At 34.3% G+C, this 24,492-nt stretch overlaps 1 protein-coding gene across 5 annotated transcripts in view; it reads left to right on the top strand.

The window, feature by feature from the left end:
• NRXN1 (neurexin 1) overlaps window positions 1–24,492 on the top strand; it is a 1,071,934-nt gene that overhangs the window by 95,894 nt on the left and 951,548 nt on the right. For all 5 annotated transcript variants that reach the window (XM_046659961.1, XM_046659962.1, XM_046659966.1 and 2 more), the window contains exons 2-4: window positions 1,161–1,178; window positions 4,440–4,469; window positions 5,245–5,256. In XM_046659961.1, the coding sequence (XP_046515917.1) occupies window positions 1,161–1,178; window positions 4,440–4,469; window positions 5,245–5,256 (60 nt within the window). The remainder of the gene's footprint in view (window positions 1–1,160; window positions 1,179–4,439; window positions 4,470–5,244; window positions 5,257–24,492) is intronic.

The following is a 24,492-nucleotide window of genomic DNA, read 5'->3' on the forward strand; positions in this document are numbered from 1 at the left end:
AGGTAGGAAATACATACAAAATCTGCTTGTATATATGTGTGTTTGTATGTACACATAAATATGTACACATATGGAAATAAATAAACGAAAATATGCAAATATTACATAGATGTATGGAAATATAAGGGAAAGTTCATCAAATGTTGTGATTATCTTAACTACATTCATGTTCACACCCTAAACAGAAGTACACAGTGAATAAATCATGATAAACCTTGCCTAATGGACAATTCCCAAGTGAAATTTTCTTGCAGTGATTACTTTTTTTACTTAACATTTTTTAAAGTTAGTATTTTATTAAATTATAATATACTATCATTATTTGCAATAAATTATGAACACACTATAAATAAACCAAATAAATCCTACAATTTAGTTGTGTAAATTTATGGTGTGTTTCTTTAGGGAAAGAAATTGAAGTATTAGAAATACTTAAAGGCCATGTTGGTAAATGGATTACATATTTGGTAGAACTGGAGTGTCTTTAAGTGAAATTTCATAGCTCTTTGCAATGGACTTTCTTTCGTCCAAGTCCAAATCAGAATTTAGAACTAGAATCTTTTAGAATTGTGAAAAAAACAAAAAAATTTAAAAAATAGTTGTCTAGAAAAGCCACACCAGCAACATATAAGAATAGCATTTGCTGGGGCTGGCCCCGTGGCCGAGTGGTTAAGTTCGCACGCTCCGCTGCAGGTGGCCCAGTGTTTGGTTGGTTCAAGTCCTGGGCGCGGACATGGCACTGCTCATCAGACCATGCTGAGGCAGCGTCCCACATGCCACAGCTAGAAGGACCCACAACGAAGAATATGCAACTATGTACTGGGGGGCTTTGGGAAGAAAAAGGAAAAAAATAAAATCTTAAAAAAAAAAAAAAAAGAATAGCATTTGCTTTATACAAGACAGCAAAAGACTTTTCACAACTCCTTGCTGAGGACATGGCAGTTTTACTGAAATTTCATCTCACACTCTTTTAAGTGCTGCCAATGGAAGGGAACCTGCTTCCCGTGATTTTTGTTTTTCCCTTTGAATGGTAGTGATGGAGCACTTGCATGATGTGTTTGGTGCCTTGCATGAGGAAGACATGCAAAGGCAAGGTCCAGTCTGCATGCTGCTTAATGAATGTTTTTCCTTTTCTCTCCCTCCTTGTCATGTGCTTTCAGAAGACAACAATGTGGAAGGTGGGTGCTTTCTACTTTATTTTCCAACTCTCATTTGCCTTTTATTTCTTAGTATTAATAGAGTACATCTCAAATTTAGACGGTAAGTTGAACTTCTTTCTGAGCATTTGTTGATTTATGGATTGTGTATCACTTTTCCTATAGAACACACACTCTCTCAACCCCATCAGCCCCAATTATACGAAACTCCTTCAACCTTAACTCCCACCCTTGATGGATTTCCATATCCCATATGAACCTTAGAATACTTACTGCAGTGTTCTGTATGGAAAAATGATACAATCCTGCTTCTTTTAAGTGAGAAAGTATTTCTTTGCAGTTTCAGAACACAGTGCATGATTCTTTCTCCATTTTTTTCTTGATTAAAATGATTTCTTTTGTGTTGGAAATGTTTAGCATTACATCATCTCAAGCCCATTGGTTTAGTTTCAAATGATTTGATTTATAAAAAGATAGAATAAAATACTGACTATAAGTAAGAGGCATAAATTTAGATTAAAAAATAAGCCATTGGCCAGTGGAAATGAAAGCATACAGCACACCGACGTGATCGCTGGTAAGTATATTTGTGATATCCTATGTCTGCTAAATAAAACTATGTTATTTATTCAGGGTTTTCTAAAATTATTTCTATCAAGGAATTTTGAAGAAATTATACATTTTTTCCTGTGGAATCCAACAAACTAAAGCATATTTTAACATTTTTATTTTTAAAGAACTTGAATGCATTAGTTGCTGCGCTGCCAACTAAATCTGTAAAGGGTAAAATGCAAAAAGAACTAGGTAGAGCAAAGAATTGTGAAAGGGAAGTTGATGTTCTGTTAACTTATATAATCTTGCATAAACAGTTCATTAATATCTGTATGTCAGAAGAAAGCATTTAGCGTATTTTATTTTGCTCCAGTATTTTGAAGCGCAGCCATTCTATAAAGATAATGTACATTTCTACGGAATGATGAATTTCTTTAAAAAAAAGTCCCCATATAAGGTTATAGATAAATAGCCATTAAAGTTACTAAGATTTGAGTTGAAATAAAAAACAATTCATGGTAATAAAAGCTGATCAGTAGCTGGTTTCAGCATATTATTTGTGATTCTTTGATGTACGATATAATTGCTTAGTTGCTGAACATTTCTGTTCCATTATTTAAGTAAAATAGCTTAAACTTTAAAAGAAACCATCAATGACTGTATATGGCTTCTGTTTTTCTATACTATAATTTTAATTGCATGTGAATATGCACTTGATAAAGATGATATTACCCTGCAGATCTGACATATTTCAAATCCATCTAATATATATTGTGCATGTTCATTGAGATCAAAAGGTTTTTTTTAAGTGTCTTTTCAACTTCTTTTGTATTTCCTTAAACATCCTGTAAAATGTTACATGTTTTTGTTCTTTCTCTTTAAATCCAATTGCATTCCACGGGGCATTAAAATCAGCTTAATAAGCATGAATGCCTCTCTTCTAATACACACTCATCCCATGAAAAATTTTGACAAGATTTTCAGAGTATAGGCCCATAAACTATTGTAATAAAGTTTATTTAATAATAATTTTAGCATCCTTATTTATAACTCAACTTTGGCAATACAGACAAGTTCCCTTAGAGGTAGGAAGTCTAGCAGGAGGAATATGAATGACTTAGACTTATTAATTTCCATCCTTACTAAGGCGGTACTAAAAGCCATTAGAAGTATCTATTATGTTTTTTAAAAATTAGATCTTATACAAAGATAATTCCATGATTTAGTCTACAAAAAAGTTATCAACTTTATTAGGAAATATGTATATAGTAGTTTTAAAAGTGAAATTAAATGAAAAATTATATAACCTGGCCAGATAAGCCACTATTCCTAAGCATATAAAATATCGTGAATCACCAGGAGATCATAAACTTTTTAATCTGCCTTTGTGATTTTTTTTGTTAAAATTACTTAGAAAATACAAAAGGAAGCTAGATTACAGAACCATTAAACTGTGTTAAATAATTTTCATGTTGTGTTTATATGATGATTTGTAATTGTATCTGCCCCGCAAGGATGTTTAAATATTCCTAAAATTTTTAAGGAAGTAACACAGATTATTTCAATACTGATGCAAGTAATGCATAATGTTATGTAGCTCAAATAAAGTCTCAAATATATTTGAAATAACCCTGGGAAATGAAATATAAATTTTATTAAAATTGTTGTATGTGTACAATATTGCTCTAAGATTTTCCCGTATTCTTGAAATGTATACATATTGAGGAGTATCTTTATTTTTTAGTTTAGAATAAAGAACTAGAAATTAATGCCTTCCAGTAAAAAGTGTCATCTTGGATAGTGAAAATTTTTTAAAAGAACGTTGGCAGTATTCTTTAGAAAAGGAATAATCTTCACTCTGAAATTAATTGTGAAGCAAGAGTTAATAAATAATTAAACTAAGTAAATTTAGTATTCTTTTAGAAAACTTCCTTGATCAAATTATCTGTGATATATATTATTATATATATTATTAATATATATGTAATATATATCTTAAAAATGTATACTCATATTAATTCATGGTTTAATGTTTAGGTAAAATGCTAAATAGTTTTGTTCTCCATGGAAAATTACTTGAGCCTATTTAAAGCTGATCCATTGTTTCTTGAAAACATTATTCTGTAGTAACTTCTAACTTTACAAGTGCATGTCTAGTGATCTTTTTTGCATTTGAAGAAATTTAGTCAATTGCTACCTGTGTCAGACAAGGAGACATTTCTGCATTGTCATTTCAGTGTGACTAAGGATTTTTTTTTTCATTTAATTATGAAACTGCTCATTTTTTGATGAGGGGAAAATGATCAGACCCAGCCCATGTTTCAGGTATTCCTTTTGGGTATTTAAAAATATAATTTCATCACCAAAGAATGACAAGCCCTGTGGGGGCAGTGTTCAAAACAGTCTTATCAAAGGGCATGAAGGGCAGATGCAATATTTAAGGGATTGGTTGGATTTTAAGTCATGCTCTCATGCTCTTGATTGTTCCAACTGATACATAGAAGAAATACACAGTGCAGCATATGCCAGTGTTTAAATTGCAGTTCTATAACTCTTTGCCCCGAAGCATTCCAACCAGGGGTTGAAAGAATGCTTTTTGATTTGTCTTGTGATACAGACATGTCTCATAGGAAACAAGATGTCTGTCACTGAACATTTTTGTCACCGTGACAACCCTGCCTTCCCATGCTCCCTTGTTTATTGCTGACTGTGCTCTTGTTTCCCTTCAAGGTCTGGCGCACCTGATGATGGGCGACCAAGGTATGGGCTCTGTTCCTTTTCCACTCTGCTTTCAGTGTTTTCTTGTTCTGTAGCTGCTTTCAAATCATCACTGCACAGGATGGGCAAATGCTTGCAAATTATCTGGCTGCAAATTAAATACATAACTTTTGTTCACTTTTTTCCATGTGTTTTTATCCCCTTTGTTTGTTGGTTTGATTATGATTTGCTTCTTTGAGTTTTATTTTCCTTCATTCTTGGCACTATGATATCTGCAAGTAAATGAGACATAAGAACTTGTGATTGAAAGTTTTGATACATTTATCAGCACATGCAGTTAAGGGTAGTTATAGTAAAGAAAAACTGAGAATCATCAGAAGTTAATTTCTGAAAGAGATATTCAGTTTAAACTATTGTACCAGAAAGAGTCCATTTTTCACCCATGCATGGCAGTTTGGGAACATGCAGACATCTTTGGCTTCTGGCTTCTAGAATGCTGAGTATAGTGTTCCACAGAATCAATACTTTTTCTACCAGTAGTCATTGTTTATCTCCTTTTTGTGTAATCTTTTAAAGTGAGCATGGGCTTTGCAATTTCCTTGCATGCGTTGCCTTAAAAAAAGGAGACAGATTTCTCAACATGTACTGATTTCATCTGCGTTTGTCTTGGAACCCTTATTTATACTTTCTTGTCTTGTTTAATTTTCAGAGGGTAGTGCATTTGCATATATTCATAATTCTTATTGTTGTTTCTCTCCTCTTTATTCTCTTTGTATGGAAACCCTTTCTTCATGGGACCATTTCATCAAATCCATAGGTAAAAGTAAAGGTATTACATTATTTTATTTCTTCTTAATATCATCTGTATGAATTACAGTGTTTCTAAGTTATGCAAATGTATTTAGACCTTTTGACATTAGTAATGGGCACTGGGCGGTAGGTATCAGTGTTAATGAATATTTTATGAATTTAAGGTAAGAAAAATACATCAAAATGTTTCACTCCTTTTTTTGTCTCCTAGCTCTTTAGAGTGATTTTTTTCATGTCAGCTGCATATATAATTAGTATATTTAGACATTAGCTACAAGTTTTGGTGTCAGTTTTTGCAGTAACATTTAATAGCAGTTAAATGATGAGTGTAGTCACCATAAATATGTATCCTAAAACATTTAACTCTGGAGCTCACCTGCCCCAGCCATTATGCATTGGGATGTAAGTCGAAGCATGTGCAGCTTTGAAATGGTACTACTGTGGGCTCATCACCTTGTTGGCTGCTAGTTATCATAAATACACATTAACTCATGATAACCTGAAAAGGCAGTATCATGAAAGAGATAAAGGTGCAAGACAAGCCCATTCTTTCTTTTGTGCATATTAACTTTGTTTTAAGAACATTATCAACCAGGTGTACATTCCTGAATCACTTGGTAAGTCGGGCATGTGTACTCTTTGACAGCATCGGTGCCAAATATAAAAGCATGTTTAATTTGTCATTTAGAACCATCCACATTGTGTTTAGTGTTTTCATTAAAAGGAAGTAGATGATATGCAACTGTGGTAAATATGTAGCATAGCCTTTCAATTAACCACTTTAACTATGAATTAGTGATCTAGTCTTTTTTGGTTTGGGGCTTTTTTGGTTATTTTAAACGCAGGAATGTGTCTTACTCTTGAACTCTCGGAATCTTTCGTATGCTCTGAATCTTAACCCGGTGAATTGGGACCAAAGCTCAGAGTTCTGCACCTTTACATTGGTGTCATCTAGCAGGGAAACTTTCATGCTTGAAAAAGCACTTGAACACGAGCCGGGCAATAAGTAAGAAATTATATCAAAGTTTTGAATGTGTGAAATAGAGATTTAGAAACAAATGTTGTTTAGATAGTTTGAGCCAATAAAAAGAGAACATATGCTATTTCAGTTTGTGTTTTGGTCAACCATTTCCAATAAGATAATTTAATCTCATTTTGAGCCTTCTAGCTACACAAATGACAATATGTATCAATTCTTTTAGAGATTTCGTGTACCATTTGAGATATTTTCTAAGCTATTTTTTTTTTTGTGAGACCAGATTCCCATCCACTTCCCTTTCCTTAGTTGGTGTCTCCTACCATGTTCCTCAGTATAGGACTCAGGATGGCATAGAGGGAACTGTATTCATATTGTATCTTACTGGCTGATGAATATATGTATATGTGTTTGTATATGTGCATGTATATAGTTGTATGAATGCATGTATATACACAAAGTTTCTAAATATATACACACATATATTCAGTATGTTGTGCAAAACTAACTCTTAAAAATAGTTTTTTAAATTATATAACCATTTAACTCTACATATGGAATAATTCATAATTCATATTTATATGCAGCTGATATTTGTTTTGGTGTAATTAACACTGTGTCATTTAACTTCATTCAATTTTATTATGTCAGTCTTAAACGTTTTCTATTGACATGTGTGTCAAACATATTTTTACTTCACCAATTTTCATCAGTTAATTTCTCAATTAACACAAAACTACAGAGGACAGGAATTTGGTTTTTCCTTTTCATTCTTCTATTAATGGGACCAGGATGCTCTTTGACGTTAAATAGGGAAAGAAGATTTTAAGTTGGACTTGGGTATTTTGCAAATCAGAGTAGTCACCTTCATATGTTGCTTAATTAGATGTATAGAAATGAGAAATGTGACTTGTAAGTCTTTAATTGCAAATTAATTCAACAAATATGCATTCTAGAACAAAAATACAATCTTGACTAAGACATGGCATCCACATTCAAAGAGTGTCTATGTAATAAGGATGTGAAAACGTGGAGAAGTTAGTATAAAGGACAGAATGGAAGTGCTATGAGAGTGATAAAAAAAGTGTGATTGACATTCAACAAAGACAAAGATAACATGAGTCAGGGCCTTGTGCAACCTGTTGGAGGAGTCAAAAATGTCTAGAAACTTTACACTGTAGCTTCCTATATCAAGTTCAATCCTAGCTGTGCATGAAATAAGTGTTAACCCTTCCCAGTCTTAAAATAACTGATTTGCATTGTAAATTAATGCTTCCCAAATCTTTCCATCACAATACAGTCCTGGAGCATTTTTCTTGATACCACTTTTCTCTTTAGGAGTAGCGAATTCAGGGGCTCTGGAATGAATATCTGTGGGTCAGTGTCTTTCTTTTTTGAGTACAGAAGAAAAATTGGATTCAAAAACATCATTGTTATCATATTGATTTCTTCTGTACAGATTCTTAAATATTTCTAAATTTTTAAATGCCCGATTATAGATGAATGCATTTCATTGAAAAAAAAAAAAAAAGTAGCTCATCTAAAGAGAACATTCTTTCTGATAACTTTCTTTCTCTTCCTCCCCAGTCTTCTCTCTAGAGGTAAGCATTGGTATCAGTTTGTGATGTATCCTTACAGAGTCAGTGTGGATCCTTCCATACTCCCTAATTAATTTTTCAAGGTATGGAAACTGCAGAATCCCTTATCAATTTGTACATGACAAAAACAGCTAAGTCAGCTGGACCCCTGTTAAAGATCATTGCTATGTGCTGGCAGAATCGTAGTAAATGACATGGAAGGTTTCTCAGTCTTCCTGTAGGCCGTCATGCCTAGTATTTTCAGTTGATCATTCTGTTTCAAATTTTAGAGTCAATTATTTGGATTTGTTTTCATGTTTTTTTCTAAACAAGGGTATGTCGTCTTTAATTGGACATGCTTAGGAATAAACTTTGTTTCAATTATAGCTTTCTTTGGGATAGCTGAAGAGAGAGATTGTCCAGAGCCAAGCTTGCTTCTGTGGGTTGTGGCTAGATGGATCCAAATGGTCTTTGTGAAATTGGGTTTGCTTTCTTTTTTGGCTTGAAATTTGTCAATGGTATTATTAGGATCATGAGTAATGTTAACTAGTCTCTATTCTATTTAGAATTTAGGTTTATTTACCTGGGAATTTAGTTGTTTTTTGTTTTTGTTTTTTCTATGTGTGTTTAACTGGTCACTTCACTCCAATGATTATTTGCGTTTTACTCTAATGATTGTCTGAGAAAAATGATTAACCATTTAAATCAGAAAATGTCAAAGTAAGTCATTTTGCAAATCCAGCCATCATGGCTGGTTAGTCGCTCAGGAGTGTGGGTTAATAATTGTGAGTTAAGTGTTGGTGCTTTGATTGGAAGCCTGTATTTTCCTTCATAACAATCATAATTGTAATTACATATTTATATGAGTGATTATATACTTAATGTCAATTTTTCTTAGTAGAATGTAAGCTCCGTGAGGGCAGGAAGCGTGTCTTTCTTTCGGACCATTGTATTTCCAGAATATTTTTCTTTCTGTATTTTGAATTTGTCGTTTTCATGGTTTACATCTGTGTGTATGGGGGGGGGGCACATGGGAAGAGGTAAGCGTAGAGGAGGACATGGAGAGTTTGGCGTGGACAAAGTAGGGAGCGGAAAAGGAAGAGGAAACTTACTCAAATGATTAAAAAGAACTGTAGCATTTACGTGGAATCCTCTGTTTCTGTCTTTAAACTTCCTTTTATTTCCTGTCATTCATATCCTTTTCCAAAGCTGCATTATTTCTTTCTAGTAAAGCATCATTCTGGTACCACTTTAATATGCCTTAGCATATGCACAGCAATGAATCTGTAAGGAAATAAAGTCAATGTATTTTTGTGTTTAAGAGTTTTCAAAATTTTTTATGTGATTCACTGTGACAGTGGCAAGTAACCAAATGTTATTTTCTGACTTCTCTACTCATGCAATAACAGGTACATGAATTTTCCTGAAATTCAGATCTGATGTTATGCTATCTTTTGTGGTTTCCATGAGTTGTTTTTCTTTTTTTCAAACACCACTGTATCAACTGTGATGTATCATAAGTCCTGTGTTCAAATTGGATTTGGATTGTAAGCATTCAAAAAAGCCAAAATTTAAGTCTTATCTTGTGATATGAGCATACTTGCTATTCCTTGTATTCATAAATTCTACAGCATATTTGCAAAGTAAAATGTCCATATGACTCTTTCAGATGAATGTTTACTGTTTGATTATCTAAGTTTCTCATGTTATTAGAAAGCCAAGGTGTTACAACTATCAAACATGTAGCTACAAATTTTAAAAGTGCCTAAATATTATTGTATTAGTGAAAATTAAGATCTTAAAGTAGAATAATTTATCAGGAAAATAAAAATATATTTTTCTGAAAACTAATTGTATTAATAACCAGATATAATTGTTCCACTACAACTGATTGATAAGCAATATCAAAGATTATGTGTTTTAAAACCTTATCTGTAATGTCACAGCACAACTAATATTCCCTTATATTTGCTTTTAAAATAGATTTGATGTTATTAATATTTAGAGAATAAAGCATTTATTATTTTTTATACGTTTTCTTTTGTTTCCATGATTTTTGTTCCCATCTTTCAACTGTTGTGTTGCTTATATAACAGATTTGTCTGTGAAGTGGCCAGCTTCCAATCACCAACACCATGATGTGTATGTTTTATAACTTTTAAATACATTTTACTGTGGTTTCTGATATGGAACTAGTTTGATTTTGAAAATATCATATTTCTCTTCTTCTGTATGGCTTGTTACATCTTAATTCCTCATTTAGCATAGGTAATCTACGTTCTGAAGCATTTGTGAACGTTGACAGGATCTTACTGTATTGAAATACCTATGTTTGGTTCATATGCAAAGTGAGAAATAATTTATTTTGAATGATCTATTATGACTTTTGCTATTGCAGTACTGGCTACTCTTTCACAGGCACAGAATGTGGAAAGACTGGAATTTCACCTCATAAATCAGACATTAAATATCTACTTCATCAATATGATGTACGTAGAAGGCTATATGACTTTTTAGAATTTGGTATTTACTTTGCAGTTCTTTAACCTAGAAGCCCATCAGTTCTGGGTAGAAACAAGAAAAGTTACTTGAAGAGTAAATATTTATGTATTATCTCTTGTTGCAATGTAACCAATTTTGTCATTATATTTATTAGTAATAAAAGTCTCAGCTCCTTTGTATCTCTGCACTCTTGGCTCTGTAATGAGAAGTTTCCCATGTTTTTATACATTCTGTAAACAATGATGCATTAAATAAGTGATAAACTGAACAGGATTTTATTAGACTTGTAGTAGGTTAATTTATCCTCAGAGAAGAGCATGGAAAGGACTCTCTGCCGTCTAATAGTTTAAAGAACGAAATGGTATAAACATAAATTTAGATGCTTTACTGAAATAGATTGCAAATAGAAAAACTTTTAAATTATGGCATTCTGGATTTTAAAAGGATAATTCCTTTCCCAAAATAAGGATATTATCTTATTTACCAATTTAAAGTGTATTTTTGTTAATGTAGATTTTCTTTTAAAACCAACATCAACACATTTAGGCTGGTAAGAGGATATTTCATAGGTTGTGTTCACCAGTGGTTTTAAACAACACTGTAATTTCTCAAGGAAATATAAATCTTTAACCAAAATCAGAGAAATTTGGAGCAAGCAAGATTATGTTAAAAAACTCTTCAACACTTTGAATTATTAGGCATGATAGGAGATATTGCTTATTATGATAGGCAAAACATTGTGGAAACCTTGAACTAAAATTCCTGATGTAGAATAACCAACCTTAAGGAGACTTTAAATGCTTTCCTCCATTTACATGAATAATCATGAAATAAAGTTTCATCTTCTTCTTACAAAATAAATTTAGAGGTAGGGTGAAGGAAACCAATTACAGAGTGTCGTATAGGATGTTACTGCTTCTCATTTTCAAGGTTCCCATTTTAGAAGAGTGAAACTCCACCTTACAGCAGGAGAGCAGTATAGTATGCCGGGTAAGAGTCAGGAGTTCCTTAGACCTGGGTTCAGATCCTGTGTTCGCTCTTTGCTGACATTGGGCAAATAATTTAGCCTCACCTGTCTAAATCTTATGATTTGTAATACAGACTAATAAAAATACTCCACTCTCAAGGATAATGTTACATGACAAATTGCAAAAGTGCTTAGGAGATTGTTTTTATCAATTGTGACAATAAAATAAAAAATATTATGTACGTGTATATTAAGTGAATTTGAAAACTAATGATCTGTAATCTGCCAAAGGTTTAACAAAAACAGTATTAATATCTTCATATCTTCTGTCCATCATATGGATATCCTATAATTTATGATTCTGTGATTGTTTTAAGTTATAACCATCTGGACATCAGTGTCCTGGTGGCCTGTTCTACAAAGAACATTGGTACAATAAAGCATTAAAGATTGATTCTACTAAATAAAAATTATTTAGATATTTCTGTAACTCTTCACATTTTTACATTTCTCTTGTATGCAATAATGAAGCTGAAATGGACTTGTCTCCCCTTTGAACTAAACTGGAAGCTCATTGGCAAAGTGCTGCTATTTAGATGCCAGTTTATGGGCTGAAAGGAGCAAGGAGATAACTTTTCTCATGGACTGGAAGTTGCATCCAGAGAAAACATTCCTGTAAATTAACATTTTTGCCTCACTCATTACTTCATTAAGTGACATATGTGTTAAGCTTATACCAACCACTTAGTCAACTGAAGACCAAATTTTCAAGAAAAAGTTAATTATGGACTTTTCTTAGATAGGTATTTTTGCTGCAAAAACAACATGTAATTAACTTGAGACTCTTAAATCATTGGCTAATACTCTCACATCATTCAAGATTTTTCTCAAATGGCACCTTCTCAAGAGATTTTTCCTGACCATCCTATTTAATACTACAGTTTGCCCCTCTCGTGAACTCTCATACCCCAGTCTAATTTCTTTTCCATAGCAATTATTATCTAACATACTTAATTTTTTCCATTTATTTTGTTTACCGTTTATTGTCTGTCTTTCACCCACTGGAATATAAGAGGACAGAGATCTCTGCCTTGCCTCAATGTATCTCAAGTTCCCCTAGAACAGTGACTGGCACTAGTATCTGCTCAATAATACCTGTCTCATGACTGACTGACTCGTGGGCTAAACAAATTTCTAATATTTCCTTTTAGATTTTACTTTGGATATTACTTTTTTTTATTTTTTATAATGAACTAATTTGCAAATTTCTTTTTCCTTTTGCTTCAAGGTAAATCTTCCTGTAAAGGACAAATAAAATCAATAAAACCAGAGTTTTTCTCTTTGAACTGGGAATGAGGAGGACTCAGATTTTACCCTTTTGATCTTCCTTGTTCCCTGCTCAGTTTAGGTGGCCACAGAGAATTTGGAAGGGATTTGAAAACCACTCCAACAACCACTGATGGTCAAGCCTTTTCTTTCAAATTCCTCTAATAATCAGTCTTAAAGGAATATTTCTTTAAGAAGGGGACAGTAATTCATCTTTGTATGTCTCTGTGTGTATATAGGTAACAGGAAGAGGTTCCTGGAAGTTTGGCTCCTAAATTGTATGATTCATTGTGGCTTTCAAGAAGTACCTTTTGGCAATTGGTGACAGAGAGAAAGTTGCGAAGAATGAAGTGGATTCCTTTGTACTTTATGTTCATGTAGCTTATCTTGTGTTTCTAACATTAAAATAGATCCATTCTTCTCAGTCATCAAATAGCTATATTCACTCAAAGGGCCTTTGACTTCTTCCCAGCCCAGGGATAAATGATTGTATGTTTAACTAGATGCTTTAACAAGTAGTCCAGGTCCACAGCCAGCTATTCGAAACTCTGGGACCTGCACTGAAGAACTACGATGGTAGGAAATCTCTGACTTAAAAAGTAGCACCAAAACTGCCGTGCCTGAGGCCTTACTTCCCTTAAAATGAGTGTCTCATTACTTGTCTTTTTGGTAGAGAGAGGGAAGGGGTTAAAGAGAGAGAGAGGATGGTTTCATTCAGTCTTCGTCATTGTTGCTGAAATCACCAATGACATTTTTCTTTATGTGGGACTGTTACACATGGTGTAAAGCCACAGCTTTTCTGAATGGATGTTTTCAAGGCTTTTGACATTAAGAAGTATAAACATGAGGATAATAATAGTTACCATTTTTTCCAGACATGTCTTTACACATTCAAATTATATTTACTTATATAAAATGTGTATTCCACTAAATGAAGTTTTCCCTTTTTTGCTTGGCTTGTTTGCCCATGAATTACCATGTGTCTATGACCACATGATAGCTCATTCAGAATAGTAGTAGCTGACGTAATCTCCAGTGATTATTAGTATTTACTTTCAACCGAGTAAAGAGCAGTGAACTGAGAATATTATTTTATTTTCTTTCACTATAATTTTTTTTTATTACATAGCCCAGATATAGACCAGAAAATTAGACTACTGAGACAGTGGATAAGATAATTCAGGAAATGAAAACGATTCATGTGTTATATGAAGCTTTTAAGGAATATTTTCTTTTTTGTCCTGAATTACCTGGTCCACTAATCCAGTTTTTCATTTCATTTTCTGTACTTGGCATTAAAAAGTCAGTAGACATTTGGAGAAAATTAAATTACTGCATTCAAGGAAACAATCAAATTTAGATTGGGCTAAAGTGCTGCCAGAGAGATGGAAATCCCGAAATTGGCCAATTCTGATTTCAGTTCACAGGGAAATCCTTGTTCACAAGCTAACCATAGGTTTTTGCAGATTGCTAGTGGCATAATATGCCAGAAATCTTCTGTTAACTTTAGTGAACAGATATTTTTGATGCTATGCTGACTTAAAAGAATTATCTGATGACATTTTATGACTGTCCTCCTAGTGATTATTTGTTTAGATGAAAGAATGCATTCTCTGGCCAACAATCAGCGGGGCAGACATTTTGAATTGCTTCCTTAGCTGTGTGATTGGATTTGCACTGACGCATCTGTGCTGGCTGTGACCAGTGGCATTCTTTGTGAGAGGACTGGGTGAAGTTAGGAGTCATTCGATGGGATGGAAAGGGAGAGAAGCTGATTGGTCCAAAAGAAAGCCAAAACTTGAACTGATAAATGTGAGGACAATTTGGTTTGGCATTTGCCATCTCCTTATTTATAAGGAGTCATGTCATGACCTATTAGGCTCAGTCACTGTTTCTTTTTTTCTTCAACTACTTCAAATATGTCATTCCCTAATTAGAATAATGTCCTGTGTAGAGGAGGACCACTGTCTAAGCAAGGCTGGACAAGTAGCGTGCTTCCCTGTTAGAACATCTTGACCTCATTACTATTGTTCTGATCCAGTGGTTTTCAGGTTGGCTGCCCAGCCCTCCTTTTCTCCCCAGTCACCTGGGGCACATTCTAGAAAATACAGATTTTCAAAGAACTTAATAGTAATTTTATTCAATAGGTTTATGGTGGATTGGAATCCTGTACTTTAAAAAGCCCTCTCGACTCCCCCAGAAGCTTCTAAAGTATAGCCATTTTGTGGAGATTGTTACCAACTCAGTTTGCCCTCTAAGAGTTGATGATTTGATCTTCTTAGTGATGAAGGTTTTTTTTTTCTTGCAAGGGCATGTACAACTTGTCAGTTTAATCCATATTGCTTCTGCGTTGAGAACTTTTTCTTGCTAATAAAAATAATTATCTTGCTTTAAGAGAAAAGTTGGTCCATTATGAAAGGACTAGAAAAAGATATGGTTATTCAATTAGGTTTACCCTTTATCCTTGAAACTAAACAACTGGCTTTCATACTAGTAAAGATATCACTGGGCTCTTTCACACCTTGCGGTAAAGGTCACTACAACTTCACTGTACAAAGTTCAGAAATGTACTTTAAAAAAGGAAAAAAAAGCCCAAAACTCAAGTTGAATGTGTGGCAACATTTAAACTTTTTATGTGATGCCTACCCATGGATAATTTATGGTATATTTTAGGGTCATTGTCCATAAAAGACCATGGTAAAGAGATGCAGACAAAAGGAAAGCTGAACAGCAAAAGCTGAGCTCACATAAAAAATATGCCACAAATATATCTCCATACAATGGAAAAGTTGATTATAATGATTTTTTTTTTATTTACTAGAGATTGTGGTGAAAGAGGCATTAAATAAAACAAGAATATGTCATTTCTACCAAGGTCATGTTTTAGGGCGTGGAAATTTTGTCTCTGGAGTCTATTAAAAAAGAAGAGATAATGGTCTTATGAGAACTAACAGACACAAGCATAGAAATTACGTGGAGATATCTTGTCAGATTTATATATAAAATATTTTATATACTGAGACTAGCGCTTGGTACATGATAGATACTCAGTAAACTTGATGCAAAGCAGATAGCCAAAGATCATGGAGACTAGCGTTGAATGAACCTGCATTTAGATCCCAGACTCCCTATCTATTAGGTGTGTGACTTTGGGAAAGTTATTTGACCTCTCTGAACCTCATTTTCCCCCTCTGTAAAATGAAGATAATAAAATCCACCTCTTTTTGTTATGAGGATTACTTGTATTATTATCAATAAAGTGTATATTTTTCTAGAACATATTGAATGCTCAATAGTAGGACATAGAGTATTGTGTGTCAATTACTGATAGATGATTCAAATAAAATTAAGTAATTTTTGAGAAAAAAAGAATTTTTAAAATTGCAGATTACATGGAGGAAAGATTTTTTAAAAGGTCAAAGATGTTTATCCTTTGTGTTGATGCAAGTAATCCATAGTCAATCTATAAATCAAAATTAAGCAAGGAAGGACACCAAAGAAGTGGGGTGTACAGAGTGGTTATATACCATCTTGGAACAAAGAGCATATATCACATGTGACGGGGATATCTCTTTTACTGTTGTCACGAGATGCCTGGCTGGCAGTCCAGGTCAGTGATTAGCAAGTCAGTGGTCACAGGGTGAGCTCTGCAGGTCAGTAATTAATCCTTAGCTTCCAGGAAGACATGCTTATCTTTAAAGAAATGCCGATATGGAGGGATGTTACATCTCTGTCTTTAATGGCATCATTCTTCTCTTTGGGACATAATAAATGTTTAAAGCAGATGTACAATACATGCTCAACAGGCCACATGAGACTCTTGGAAAAACAAGGTCAGGCCAAATTAGTTTTAAACCAAATGGCTTCTTCATATATTCCAGTATATCCTGTTGCTTTTCATTTATATATCATTTGTATACATATTTTATTTTATTTTGTTTTATTTTCTGAGGAAGATTAGCCCTGAGCTAACTGCTGCCAATCCTCCTCTATTTTTGCTGAGGAAGACTGGCCTTGAACTAACTCTGTGCTCTTCTTCCTCTGCTTTATATGTGGGATGCCTACCACAGCATGGCTTGCCAAGCGGTGCCATGTCCACACCAGCGAACCCTGGGCCGCTGAAGTGGAATGTGTGCACTTAACCGCTGCGCCACCAGGCCAGCCCCCTGTATACATATTTTAAAGGTTCATTGAGTCACAGATGTTGAGAAAGAAAGTAAAAGTGAAGGAGGAGTAGAAGGAATTGAAAATATCTTTTTGTTGTGCATCCATTTCATTTTATAGTGACTTGTATTACTGTTATTGCCAAAAAAAAAAAAATCATATCTGAAGTAAGCTTAAGAATGCTGATCAAGAAATAATTGTCATCTTTTTTGCCTCTAAATAACAAAGGCAAGATGTTTTCCTTTAACTTATTTTTTAATTTCCTTTATTAGGGTATTAAGATTCTATTTTAAATGAACTAGTTTTAGCATAAATCAGATAAGCCTTTTGTTCTAAGTGGCTCAATAAGAAAAAGCTCAGCTTGCTTTTGACTTATTTTGCTTAATTGCTTTTCTTCATTAAAAGAGAATATACAATGGAAAAAAAATCATAGTTCCTTCCTGTCCTTGAATTCCCTTTCTGGATGTGTTTTGGAAAGTTAGAAATTATATGAAAGTTACGAGAGAGTGATAATTATGAGAGAGTAAATAAAGCTTGGTGGGAGGAGGGGGAAATTATTCATGTAACTTGATAGGTCTGTTAACACTTTGGACTCAGAGATAACCTTTAAGTTAATAGTAACTAACTAGGAGTCAAAATAAGTGGTAATGTTTCTTAAACCAAGGTAACTGAAATTCACCAAAATCAGAGAATCACAGTAATTGCTTTAGTATGGAAAAGGACTTAACAAATGATAGAATCATAAATTTGACTAGAACTTTAGAAGTCTCCTAGTCCAAATGCCGATTCAACAAACTCTTCTACTAGTTCTGCTGTGGTTAATTATCCAAATTCTGTTTACATGTTCAGAAGGAGGGTATGCGTGCTACCTCATATAGTAACAGTCTTTTAAAGGGGAGTTTTAATTATTAAAGAGTTTTTCCTTTATTTGAATCAAAATTTGCCTACTGAAACTATCGCCAGTTAGCCATCTGCATGTTGTTATTGATGCTTCCTAAGATATGAGTTTCTCCAGTGTGCTGTGCTCTGTTTTCAGTTTATCTAGAGTTAAACACAGTCTGTCTAATACCTCATCCACATTTTTAAAAATAATTTCTATAAATACATCCCCTACCCTCATGCTCAAACCCCAGTTTTCTTTTCCAAAATTTGTACCTTCAGTTTCTAAAACCATTTTTCACAGTGTTGAAATCCTTCCCATATCCTTCCTGGCCATGTCCTCCTCTTGGTCTGGCCGTGCTCTGATTGTGAGGATACCTCTTCAAGTCAAGTCCAAAATTAATCACAGTATCCCATATGTCTGAGCAGGGCACAGTAAAATGGAAATATTCTCTGGATCTGGAAATAATGACACCTATGGTCGAAGATGTGTGTGTGTGTGCATGTGTGTTTTATCATCTTTGTTTTTTTTGGTCAGTGTTATTGTTTTGTTGACTCATACTTACCTTTTAGTCAGTTGAAACTTCTAAATTTTTCCACATGAATTGCTCATGAGTCCACCTTCCCATTCTCTACTCAATAGTTAGTATTATGAGCCTACTTCAAGGCATGAAGCATTTTTGTTCAATTCCATCTTCAATTACCAAAAAAATTAAATATCAACTCAGTGTCCTATGTAAGATACTGGAAATACAAAAGTAAATAAGGCATGGTAGAAGGCAAGGTATCTGTCCTAAAGAGATTTATATAGCTCAGTAGTAGGTAAAGACATTTCTTCATGTAAGTCCCATCAACAGTTAAAAACCTTATGATAGAAGTTATTTATGAGGACCGACATTCTTCATTAGCTGAGTCTTGTAGAATGATTGAGTGTTCACTAGATTGACATGGTTAGGTAGTATATGTAGTATATTAGTTTTCTCTTGATGCCATAACAAATTCCATAAATTTAACATCTTAGCATGAATTTATTATCTTACAGTTCTACAGGTCAGAAGTCCAACATGGGTCTCACTGGGTTAAACTCAATGTATCAGCAGGGCTGTGTTTCTTTCTGGAGTGCCTAGGAGAGAATCAACTTCCTTCCTTTTCCAGGTTTTTGAGGCTGGAAAAAAGCAACAGTTGTGACCCCTCTCCCTCATCTTCAAAGCCAGCAACCTTGCATGTCTCTGATTCTTCTTTGATAGTCACATTTCCCTCAACTCTCTTCTTTTGTTTCTCTCTTTCACTTATACAGAGTTTGTGATTACACTGGGCCCACTTGGATAATCCAGGATACTCTCACTATCCTAAGGACAGCTGATTAGCAAAATTAATTATATCTGCAACCTTAATTGCCTCTGCCATGTAGCCTAATGTATTCACAAATTCTGGAGATTAGGATATGGATATCTTTAGGGTACTGTTATTTCTGTGTAGAACAAGTAGAAACAATAAAGAAAAAGAAAACTGTTAAGTCATGGAGCTTTGGTAGAGAAGTGCTGATTCTAAGAACTGGAAGCAATCAAACATGAATGCCACAATGAGCCTAAAAGATATAAGTGGAGAAAGAGATAAGGGCAAGATGATGAAAAATCTCAAAGAACAAGATAAAATTTGCTTTTTAGAAAGTTTAGTCTGGCAAGAGAACAGAGTTGCGGAACACAAAACTAAAAACAGCCAAGCAATTATGACTTAGTCAAGGAAGACATCAAGGGCTTATACTTTTGTCTTAGCATTAGAGATAGAGATGCATGAATAGATTTACTACATCCTAAGGAGTTGGGTTCAACAGGACTTGCTGGTTGATTAAATGAGGGAGGGAGGGGGAAGACTGGAATCATGATTGACTCCCAGGTTTCCATCTTAAGTCTCTAGGTGGACTGTGGTGTTATTTACCAAGACAGAATGGATTAATGAAGAGAAAGTGATAGTGGAGAGGAAATGGAAGGAAAAATATCCTGATTTCCATTTTAGTTCATGGATACAACCGGTCAGCTATTTTGAATCTTGACCTGTAATTCCATCCTTGTGCTATCTACAGATATGATTTGCATTCACTTCTTGTTTTTAAAAATGGATAAAAATGTGGTAGAGAACAGAGTCATCAGAATGCTACTAGGAACCACACTTTCCACTGTTACATCAATCTGAATTCACTGTATAATACCATACAACCAGCTTTGACTGTGTACTATTAGCCAGATCATATTTCTCCATATATTTCAAAATATATCTTAAAAAATTTAGTCAAATGCTTTGCTCTAACATTTAATATACTCTAAATCATGAAGTAATATTGAGAAAGTTATTTGTATTCAGACTGATAAGTATTAAATTGATTCACTTGATCTTCCACTTCAATTAATATACTCATTTCATGCACTGTGTGTGTGTAGGGTTCTGTGCAAGGCCCTTTGTGGAGCATAAATACATATGTTATATTTGTAAGTATGTAAAAATTAAAATATAGTGACCACACAGGAGAACAAGAGATTAAGGCTTACTGGAAGAACAAAAAAAAAGTTCCCAGAGGAAGTAATAGTTGAACTGGAAGAGGTAAGAAGTGAGGATAGACTTACCAGGGAAAGGAGCACCTGAAAGAAAGAACAGCATGATCACAAACATTGAAACAGTGTCATGCCAAGCACGACATGGTGTGGTTGAAACACAGTTATGGCTAGAAGGGAGGTTTAGCATCAAGAAACTGGTAGCATTCTGGTCCATCATTGTAGTTGAATTCGAATGCCTTAGGGCAGGGTATTCACTCTCCATTATCTCCACAGTCTCTGTAATTCCCTATTGTGTGCACTAACCAGATTCACACATTGGTTTTTCTTACCCAGTGCCTTAGATATCTGGTTTATGACCCTAGATTTAGAAACTTATTTTGCAATCAGTACACTGCCAATTAGTGTGTGGGGGGCATTATCAGTGAATTGCAAATTATAATGTTAAAGAAGGATGGCATCATTAGAAGAAGGTAAATGAATTAGGAGGTTGTAAAAACACTTTAGGTGAAAGGTAATGGGCCCTGAACTATTTATGATAATAATTTGGAAAAGAAAGAAGGGATCAAATGTGAAAAACTAGACTCAAAACTTCTTCAGGGCATTGTTCAGGTCTTGTTCTTTCTGTGGTACTTAACATGGGGCAAGACACATAGTAGATGCTCCTTAAATAAATGAATGAAGACATTGGAAGAGTTGAATTGGATGTGAGAGGTGAAAGAAAATAACTGAAGATGACTTTAATAGTCTGAATATGAATACCTGGAAAGGTCATGCTTCTGAAGAGTCTGTGGGAGAATAAATTTCATCTTAGATAAAGTTCAGAAAAGATGTCCAGAGAGACACATTCAACAGATGAATGAAAATATGCATATGGCCCTCAGAGTAGAGATTATAATTGAAAGGGAATATGAAAATCTTTAACTTGGAGGTAATACTTTATTTCAACTCACTCATGTTTTTGCTGAGGATGTGGATTAGTAACTGTTAAAAAAAAAGTTCAAATCATTTAGCACAGACCCATTGTTTTATGGATGAAGACATTGAGAGACAAGGAAATGTTTGTTTTGCCCAAGGCTATTCAACAAATAAATGGAAGAGTTGGTCCTAGAATGTTAAAATACACTCTTCGCATTGCATCAACACATTGCTTCAATGCCTTGTACTTCCCAGAAAAGTTTCCACACTGACTCATTCTCTACTTAGAAGACAGCCATTTTAACCTCTATTAAGTTGCCAAATCTGAAGTTTCATCGATTTGGAGAATGCAGGTATAGACTGTTTAATACCTAAGAACTTCAAGATAACTTTTCCTAAATTCTAAGACCTAGTATAAAGAGAGTGGGGCTGCAAGAAAGCCTAGGCTGAAAGCCAATGGCTTTATTTATTATTATTTTTTTAATGCTTTTTTGGTGAGGAAGATTGGTCCTGAGCTAACATCTGTTGCCAGTCTTCCTCTTTTTTTTTCTCCCCAAAGCCCCAATACACAGTTGTATACCCTAGTTGTAAGTTCTTCCATGTGGGACGCCACCACAGCATGGCCTGATGAGTGGTGTGTAGGTCCGTGCCCAGGATCTGAACTGGTGAACCCTGGGCTGCTGAAGTGGAGCACACGAACTTAACGACTATGGCCACCAGCTTTATTTTATTAATTCCCCAGTACTTTGGTCTGGCCACCCTGACTTGTCTCATGTTTTTAGTCTAATTGCTGTTATAAAACAAATTTTATTCTTCAATTCCAAATTTCACAGAATTGTATAAAGCCAGTGGATTTCAAGTGGCATTTTTTGGAGCCTGAGAGTTCTGAGTAGGCGCCTCAGGACCGCCACTGGGGATTAAGAGCACAGAGGGGAGGACTGCAGAACTTCTGCCCTGATTCCAACAGTACCATAGACTTTTATCTGTTAGTATTGAGCTGTCTTCAGGATTTAGTGTAAACAATGGGTCTCATTTTAAAATATTTGAAAACTGCTGTTAGAGGTTATTAATCTCAGGGCTATGGCCAGCATTTCAGATCTCTTCCTTTGAGTTTGTGAATTATATTAATACACTCCAAATCCTATTGCTTCAAATGAGTAAATCATATAAATTTAATTTTACCATAAAAGTAGCATGGAGTCCTTTAGCCCTGTGGTGAGCAACATAGCTGGCCTTTGTCAGCACAACTCCGTTAGCCTAAGGCCATATTGAGAGGACTGGTTTTCAAGTTCTCGCAACTAAATGTGAGGGTGTCTCCTGAGAGGAGATAGCAGCAGACCACCAGACATTCTTTTTAGGAGCAATAAAGAATGTTTTCATATCTCTTTCTCTATTTCCATTGCTATTTGTAAACCAAGTTTTATTTTGTGCTATAATTTACAGAGTGGTTATTGAAAAGGCCTATAGAGTGTATTAGGAGGTACTATGACATAGTAGTATATTAAGAGTAAATGTCACCACACACACACACAAAATCTCAAAAATACCTCTATCAAAGTTCTATTATTAAAGACTGATTTTTTTTTTAAAAAAAAGTACAGTTGCCTTCAAGACAGTCAACCTAATGGAAATAGTTATTACTCAAAGCTTTGTGGGAACCAGATTAATGTCTTCGTATAGTTAGATTGAATTCAACTTCGATATGGTTTAGGTTAACTAGCTGTCATTTTGGTCAACAGCACTAAAGTCAGAGATAGTTAAAATTTAGGTTGAGGTAGCCTGAGTGGTGAGTCTCTAGAGAGCAGAGAACATAAACAAGGAGATTTAGAAGGGTATCCAAACTAATTCCCATATCTTATTTATTTTAGTTTATCTTTTTAAAAAAAGTTCTAGCTCTGTCTAAATAAGCATAGTTTTATTCTTCCTGTTTACCTTATTCCTGTAAAATAACATATTGGTACTGGGTGGGACTATGTGCTTAGTATCTGCTTATATAGTGATGCCATTATGATTGTCCATCTTTTCAGCAGCCGTCTTTTATTCACAAATGCTTGTGTACGATTTGTAAAGGCAGTTCTCCAACTCCTCTTACTCTCCCTTTCCTTATTGTCTTCAAATGATACCAGTACTAGTAGTTCTGATTGAGGTGGAATTATAGATTAATACATTAAATTAATAGATCAATTTTCAACTTTTAAAACACTTCCTTGTCTATTATCTTATAATAACTCTGAGATAAAGAGGCAGTGATATTTGACTCCCTTTTGGCAAATGAGAAGACATAACCAAGATGGTAACTTTCGCAAATCAAACAGTAATGGCAAAGTCAGGCATAGATGGTGATCCTGAAGTTTCCAGCCTAAGGCCAAGCTACACCACGCATGGGTTTTTAAGGGTGTAGTAATACATTCTAAGCACTCCTGAATTATCTTGCATCTTATAAGATCTGATGTACTATTTCTCAGTACAGCCAGTGCTGTCCTACAAATTTATTAGGAAGCAAAGTTAACTGATATGAAGTTGTTTGGAACTATTTTCTGAGGTAGGCTAAAATGATTTCTAGTTTGGTGTCATAAAAATTTTTTATAATTCATCTGTAGATCTAGTTTGTTAACATTGTGGTCCTTTTTTGTTGTTGTTCCTGAGAAAACTTGTTTTTATTCTTGCCCCATTCTAAACTCAGAATGTGATTTAGCACCCTTTTGTGTGTATGTTGGTGTGTGCATGCGTGTCCTTTTTAGTTCAGTGATTCTTATAAGTAAAATGGATGTTTTGGTATAATAAGTATTGCCAAGACTAAACTTTGTCTTGCCCATTTGATTAAAGATTGTTTCTAGATATTGATGAATGAATTAATGATATTTAACATTCATCAGAATTTAATAAATTCATCCATCTCAATGGTCAGTTGAGGTTAGGCTCTTCTAAAGGAAAAAAGAATAGATTCTTATACTCATTTCTTAAATCTAATGGCTTTAACTTCCTTTTGGAGAACCACATCATTTTCTAACTAAATTTTGGGTTAGTACTGAAGCAAGTAATGCTGTATTCATGGATCTGGAAGTGACAGCATATGGGAGGTTGTTTAACCCCTTAATATCTCCATCTTCTGTCTGCCATGAATATTGCAATAAATGTTTCACAGATGAAAACATTCTGTGAACACATTCAAATCTTCAAAGAAGGCAATTTAATGAATATAAACTGGCAATAGTATTGCCATAATTCATATTTACTAGAGGATAAGTGGACTGTTAGAAGTGTCTTTGGTTTGTTGTTTGGTCTATTTTGGATTACCTAGTGGTCCAAATTGCATTTTCCTCTTAGTGTCCCATCACCTTGAACTGTTGTTGAACTTTCCTTTTAAGAACATAAAATTCATTTGAGGTTCCTTAAT

The sequence above is a fragment of the Equus quagga genome, chromosome 5, assembly GCF_021613505.1.
Source record: "Equus quagga isolate Etosha38 chromosome 5, UCLA_HA_Equagga_1.0, whole genome shotgun sequence".
Classification (NCBI taxonomy): Eukaryota; Metazoa; Chordata; class Mammalia; order Perissodactyla; family Equidae; genus Equus; species Equus quagga.